At 32.8% G+C, this 8,007-nt stretch overlaps 1 protein-coding gene across 1 annotated transcript; it reads right to left on the bottom strand.

Moving 5' to 3' along the window:
- Window positions 1-481: 481 nt before the first annotated feature.
- LOC125072439 (ecto-NOX disulfide-thiol exchanger 2-like) lies at window positions 482-7,945 on the bottom strand (the record flags this gene model as incomplete). The annotated part of the gene is made up of 9 exons (XM_047683068.1): window positions 7,487-7,945; window positions 7,082-7,270; window positions 6,138-6,637; window positions 5,900-6,043; window positions 5,286-5,469; window positions 3,899-4,005; window positions 1,670-1,774; window positions 1,342-1,476; window positions 482-835 (listed from the first exon to the last, which is right to left on the bottom strand). Coding segments are annotated over exons 1-9 (2,034 nt in total), but the record flags the coding sequence as incomplete, so codon positions are not given.
- Window positions 7,946-8,007: the final 62 nt, after the last annotated feature.

Below are 8,007 nucleotides of genomic sequence, written 5' to 3'. Positions count from 1 at the left end.
CTTCATGTCTCTCATTGTAAATAGAGATTTTATGTTTGCAGTCAATCGAGTTAAGTGTCCAACAAGTATCAATTAAAGGGAATTGACACTTGTAAAATCTACCGTTTGAGTGAAACTACCTGCTGTAGGATTAATAGTTATGTCAAAGCATAGTATCGGACTAAGTCAACCCGGTGTTTTAAGAAGTTTTTTGGCACATATAAAAGCCACAAAAAAAAGAATTTAAGAAGTTGATTTTACAGCAGTTTATTCGTTCCACATTTGTATGTAAAAGTTTATTATTATTTAGTTTAAGTGCCGCAAAGAATTATGGTAACCATGCTTGATGTTCGCGCCCTTTAAGGCTCTTGTGCGCTATTTACAAACTAACCATAAGGTTACTTTTAGGGTAAAAATTAAACTAATAAATTTCGTCATAATTATTTATTATAAATAAATACCTTAGTCTTTACAACAATTAAAATAAATATTACATTTCTTTTTTAATTGTTTCAAATGTTATAAATGACCATCTATGTTCAATACAAGCACCGACGCCAGTAGTTTTACAATGAAAAATATCGACGTATTTTTGTAATGTTGCCAGTACAGTAGCTTGTGTTACATTTGGTGTCATAGACCTCACATAGGAAACAAGATAATCTAATGATGCTCCTAAAGGATGGACCATTAAAAAAGCCGTCAATATGCTTATGAGTTTAGCTTCAGACGGTGGTACCGATGGACCAGTAACGACAACTTTGTCGTCATCCGGCGTTGGAGGTGGTGGTAACGGCTTCACGGATGTTGTTAATGTTGGCTCCACCTTATGATGAGATGGTAACGGCGGGTAAACCTAAAATTGTAATTATTAATTTGTTTGTTTATTTCATGGTCACAATATTTTTTTACTCATACATTAGATATGATAAATTATATTATTATTAGCTGAAACTACTACTTCTGATGGTGAATGAATAATTTAAGTTGGATCAGTAGTATAAGACTTTATCGAGTAGAAACAAACGAATCTTTCCTTTTTATGCTATCATAGGAACCGTGCATTTTTCCGAGATAACAAGTACCCTATTCTTGACCCCTAAATGATCACTATGCAAAAACTCATGTCGATCTCTTGCTGAAAAACAAATGCATATCATCCCACCAGGATAAAACTTTTCCGGAAAATGTAAACATGTAACATAGATGTGTAAATAATAGTAGGTAATATATCTTTGTTCCAAATTTCATCCAGATCCGTTCAGCTAATTTAGCGTGATGGATTAACAGGCATCCATCCATCCATCCAAACCGCATTTATAATATTATTAGGATAGTAGGATTATTGTTACACAGTATTACCTGTTTGTTCTGTAAGGCTTGTTGAGCGATAAAATGGGCCTTGAACTTCTCAAATTTTCTCTCAGCTTCGTCTTTAGCAAGATGTGCTTCATTTTTGTAACCTTCTAATTCGTATGTTAAGTTTTCGTTTTCTCTCTAAAATTAGATCGTCAAATTTGTTCATTAGAACATAATATTGAAACTATTATTTCACTATATTTTGACACTTAATAGATATCCCAAAAGGCGTCAAAGTATAACAAATTAAAATAATTGTCTATTCTACACAAAGATTTCCATTGCAAGCAAATGAACCAAGTCACTGATAATTTAATACAATAAATAATACCTTCAACTCTTCATATCGCTCCAAAGCCACTACATTCTTGCCTAATTTCTCCATTTCTTCATCTTCAAAGATTGCATTAAATTCTTCCTTTATATTTTCTACCTCCTGTAAATCATTTATTTATTATTATTAATTAAACAAGAAAATAAACTATACACAAAATATATTAAGTTTATTTTTTTTTAATTGTAACAAACCATATTTTTTTAGGTACCTAATTCATAAGTTTGTTTTTTTTTAACATGGTTTAAAAATAAAGTAAAATTTATTCATAATCTGTCAAAATGTCCAAATCACATATTTTATTATCCATGTCCTCGAATGTTGAAATGAAAAATTCGAAGTCACTTCACTCCCTGCTGAATTTGATGAAAACTTGGAGAATATGTAGCTCTGCCTGATGTCCCTCGCTCGAAGATTTCACGATGAAACAGTTCGGCGACACAGATAATAAATATGTTACTATCGTTTTTATTGCAAGATACAGAGCATGTTTCAGACAAAGTATAAGTTAGTAACATTTTGACAAATTTGTATACCAATTACCTTATCATCCACGAGATAAATTGATGTCGCAGATGCATTTGATATCGCGTACAAAAAGTTTCATTATACTTACACGATATCGAAGATCATCGAAGTCGCCGTAGTTTATTTCTTTTTGCTTATACGGTATACTATTTTGGTTCAAAGGTGCCATAAAGAAACTCCTTTGATAAATGAACATACCAAGTGGATTGCTGTCTATTTATCCATTACACCTTTATTAATAATGTCAATGTTAAAACGTCTTCATTAAATAAGTACTATGTACAACTTGTTTGTTGTGGAAAGCTTGAAAATTTGGTAATCCACTTGCCATATTCATTCTTACCAATTCTGAATTGTGTTTAGCATATTTGAGATCCTGTTGGTTCTCCCGTGTATTTGAAGATCAGCTCTAAGCGATACTCAAGCTTAGCTAACTATTATAAATAGTGATAGCCATTTAGAACAGTCATCTAGATGGCTTTGCCGATTATTAACGATATACGCAATCTAAGTTGGCCAGTCAGATACTAGTCACGAGTGGCTTCACCGATAAAGTTTATACATGTGTAACATAAGCAGTGGCGACGACCTCCGCCGGCCTTGCTTGATTCAACATTAACATTTTTGATTGTTTGAAAACTGATGTCACAGACGTCCTCACTTCATTTAACCGCCGCCGTTGTCTATGGAAGTGCGGTCCATATCATAGATATTTAGAAATGACAATACACATAATGTGCAGTTAATAATATCGATAATTCACATGCGAGAATTTCGGACGAAAGGTGCGAAGAGGTTCGGACTAGCCAACATAAATTACGCGTATTACACTTAATAACTTACCTTCATCATGACATAAGTGGCATAATTGATTTTATGAAAGAATAGAGTATCGATAAATAAAGGACATATCAAGAGATCAACCGAGCTATGACCAAACCACAGAAAAATATTTGTAACCTAGTTCAGGTTACAAATACTGTTCTCCAAGTTGTGAATAGTGAAAGTTTGAGATACATTGCAACAGTTTCAGTTCGAATATCAATCGAACGTGTTTTAATATGGGAATGATATAATCACAGCACGGTCAATATGGATTCATCTTAATAGTTAGGGAGCTGTCGACCAAAATTTTAAAATTATTATCACATATGGCAGACTACATCAAGGTCATATATAATTAGCTCATATCTCTAAGACTGATATTACGAATTTTCAAAATGGAGATCTCTATCCCACTAACAGTAGTAAAATTTTTGTTTTAAAAAATAAATATAAGCACTCCTTGCAATTTTGAATTATTCGATGATATTCAAAAGAAAATATTCAATATAAACGCATTACAGTTCTGTTATATTATGTACAAAAAAAGTACGTAAACTACTATATAACTACTTTGTTATATAGCAATATTTAAAGTGTCGTTTTTTCGCGGATCCACAATGAATATCATTATTTTAATTTTAAACGAATATTCAAGCTCTTAACCAATGATATGGGGTCACTTCAACGCCAAATATTTCTCATTAAGCTTTTATCCTCTATGTGGTTGGAAAATACAAAAATTGCTATTTTTGTGTATTCATAGACATTCTTTATTTTCAATTTTTCAAGAAAATTTTGACCTAAAGCAGCATCTATAATCCTTAAATTATATATGGACATGCTCGACAACTCTCCAACCATAAATAACTGTACCTCGGTCATTTTGAGCCACATCTCGATGTTCCGACGCTGCTGTTTCGTGAAATGGTCCGACACGCGTTGATGTTTTGCCGCCGACAATATTTTGGCTACCTGCTCGACTGTTATGAGGAAAACTATAGTGTTAACAGTTGATTGATATTTTTAATCGTTACAGGTTAGTACTGATGGCATTTGAAAGGCCAAAGCTGACTGAGAATGAAGAATTGCATGAAAATAGTTTTCTGGGCTGTGTACCCAAATATCTACATTTTATTTTACCATGTGATAAAATGTAAAAAGTTTGAAATATGTGAGAAATTGACCAGTGATATGTTATATCGATTGTATTCGACAAATTGATAATAATTTGAGTCCGACAATTCATTTACATTTTTTGACATTGATTTGGTCAGTACAGTAGAAATAGCATCGTGTAGATCTTATTAAAAATCACCTTCAAATACATAGTTTCATAAATAAACCAATTGAAGGAGACTGTTACTTGTTTGATACGCTGAAATCTGAAGCTGTTAAATGCTTTCTGTAAAAGTAATGTATACTCACTTTATTTATTCATACGAACAACGTGTAATATTTTTAGATCGATGGATGGAACGGAGTTGAAATAACGCATCTCTCTTGTCTCCTTCCGATGATTTTTGCAGTATAAACAACAGGTTCAGAAGTGAAAGTAAAAAACCGAGCGGTCGTAGTTTTTCTGTTCAATCATATATTCAACATTACCTTTTTTCTCGACGTATCGTTTGTACAATTACTAGACGGTGTCACTTAGGTGCAGATTCATTTCAAGGTCGTAGATGGAAGAAATATACCATTTTAGGAATATTTTATTAGCCCCCTGGATTATAGTTAGCATCATATTTCTTTGCCGTTCTGTGTTATGTGACAATTGTCTGCGCAGTAGTCATAACTTGCACAAAGTTCAACGCACTTGCCTTTTAGAATTAGCAGTTAAGGTGATTAATTTGAGTTCATTGTAGAAGTAGTACTTAAGAATAATTATAAAGGAATTATACAGAAATATTTTAAAATTGCATAATTAAATAGATTTATTGCATAAAATAAAAAAAAACACACAGGCAACCTCCATTTTGTTTACACAGATGGTGGCAAAGTAATATAACGCTAACCAAACTACGCATTCAAATCCTTTCCGAAATTGGAAGTAAATTTTAGTGGCCGCAGAGGTTTACTCTGGTAACCTATAAAAAAAAAAATTGCTTCCCAGAACTAACTCAGCATCCATTTCTTCCGATCTTGATGATGTGAAGTATGGTGGCGTAGGTCAAAGCCGCCGTACTGTTGCTGCCACATTGGCGAACCGGTTCGTCGGAAACCTATAGTTATATAACCGCTAAATATTTTAAATATTACTCACATTGCATCACAACATGTGAAAACTTGTCTTTGATAGTATTCTTCATGCTCAGGAACTCGTCATCAAGTTGCATTTTCTCATTAAATAATCGTCGAATTTGATTGTTGCTGGCTTGAATTAGCGAATAGAATGAATTCGCATACTTCTTGTTACACTCACCACGTTCCAACCAAACTGCTAAAGTCTAGAATGATAGAGATTAACGTATTTTATTCATTTGGCCAAAACTATTGAAATTGAAAAGGGTGACCATTTTTAATGGCAAGAAACTACTATTTTCTAACTAAAGAAGGGGGGGGGGCTCATATTTTAGGTCAGAATAGAATGGGATAACCTACCAGAGCAACATAGTCACCCAAGTGACTCAGGTCTTAAAACAAGAATAAAAAAAATAATAATAGGTAGGTATCTGAATAATTGGTTGAGTACTTTTGTATTTATTAGTTACAATTCCACACTATCAATGTTTAATTAAACTGACTCACTACCTTATAAACAATAAATGCAATTAAAGAGGTGATGAAATAAAGAATAATTATATTGTAGTTGTTTATCTCGGATGAGTTATATACGTATGTGATTAATTTAATTAAAGAATAAATATAAATACTCACATTTGCAGCAGTTGCAAATTCTGACTCACTTTTAATCTTCTCTGTTATATTTGACAAAGCAGTTGCCGTAAAAGGTTCAACACGAGGAGGAGTTGGCTCTCTTTTTCGTTGGTGTTTTTCAAATTCATTCTGATCTTCGCGGTTCTATAGAGATATTATAATTAAAACATATAATATATCTGATGTAAAATGTTATATCTAGCTATATTAAATAATTAAATATTATATATATGCTTACCATTGCATAATCAATAACTAATGTGGTAGCTTCATTTTCAGTTTGGTCGTGATATTTAAATCTAAATCCAGAAAGAAAGAATGATGGCTCCACACTCTCTTGTCGTTCAAACCGAATATAATAGACTCCAGTTTTAGGTGACTTTATATCTTGTATGATACCAAACCTTTGGAAAATTTCATTCAACATATCATGCGTAACATTTGATGGGAGCCCTCCCACAAAAATTGTACGACACCCTTTAGGCTTATCTCGTCTTTGTCGTAAGGAAACACCGGGTATAGGTGGTAAAAGAACACCATTGCTAATAAACATTTGCTGATTAGCCATCATCGCAGGTATCATCTGCTGATTCATCATCATCATATTCTGGTCCATCATATGAGGCATTATGTTGCCCATCATGTTCATGTTTGGGACCATTTGCACCTGAGACCCATCTATTGATTGCTGTCCCATCATATTATTCAGCATATTTGGATACTGCATCATATTCATACCTAGAGATTATAAAATTACTTGTTAATAAAAATAAAAGTCATGAAGTAATAGTTTAACTGAAATATTATTTATCTTATATTCATAATAAAATACAATGACCACAGAATTTAATATGGAAGCAAATAGACACCATAGAAATTGTCAGTAGACATCATAGTAATAAGATATTGCGTATTCGCTTCACATACTTTGTAACATATATAAAATAATTCGCTTCTGTTTGTCAATTTGATAATATTACTCTTTAGAAAACTAAAAAGGAAAAAATATTTAAAAGTAATTTGGTGTAAAATCTAATTAATTTATACATGCATTTTTGCTTGGGAGATAAAAAATGTCCCTGTCCCAAGAGGCACATGATTCATGGATATTGTGTCTGCTGTATGGACAGGGGCTAAAGCGTCAAATTAAATAAAAATTAATCAAGATAAAAAGAAAAATACCTGGCATAAGCCCCATACTCATATTTCCCATGTTATTTCCAAGAAGAACCCCTTGTCCTGCACCATTATCAGCATTTTCCCATTTAGTGCGTCTATCTCTCTCATCATTTCTCTGTCTATTCCTGTCATTCCTATCATTTCTGGAATATCTGTCACGACGATCCCGTGATCGTGAACGCCGCCTTCGATCTGTAAGAAATGTAAAAGCACCTAACTAACTTGGTCTAGCAAGCATAAATTATCAAATTAATAAAATGGGTTATAAATGCTGTGGAGGGGTTATTAGTTAATCAATTCTGAATTTTCTTCTTTCAAATATCAAATCATTGTTAACAGAAAGAGATTAGTTCATTAAAACACCCATTAAACAACGTTTATGAGGCCGTAAGTTTGAAGTTGTGTTACCAGAAGCACTCCTATCTTTATCACGACGACTATTATAAGTAGAACGTTCCCGAGACCGTCTTTTTTGATTCTGTGTACTAGATACATCGTCCAGTTGACTTGTTTGAACGTCTCGATCCTGATTATTTGGATCATTAGGCAAATCTTCGGCCTCGATGTTCATATCTTCAGGACCTATGAGAGTCACATGTGCATTCGGTGACGGGTTCATTGGAGGCATATTCATATTATGAGGCATTAAACACATTGGAGGTACTAACGGAGATACCATTTGATTCATCTCAATGTTATAACTTTCATGACTCCAGGAATTCATTTTAATAAATATAAAATAACGTAAACAACTTTTGTAAAGGCAATCTTACACCAGAGAAAATATTAATATTTTATTACTCTTTTTATATTCTCTTTGGCGTGAATCAAACATGTATAGTTTCTCCTTTGTGATTTGTTTTCCGATGTTTTAACTTTAATGTTTTTTAATATTGACAAATGAGAATGACAGTAAACACATATGATCA

This window comes from Vanessa atalanta, chromosome 21 (assembly GCF_905147765.1).
Source record: "Vanessa atalanta chromosome 21, ilVanAtal1.2, whole genome shotgun sequence".
Taxonomy (NCBI): Eukaryota; Metazoa; Arthropoda; class Insecta; order Lepidoptera; family Nymphalidae; genus Vanessa; species Vanessa atalanta.
Note: the sequence above shows the minus strand (reverse complement) of the source record. Positions and strands in the feature narration are given on the sequence as shown.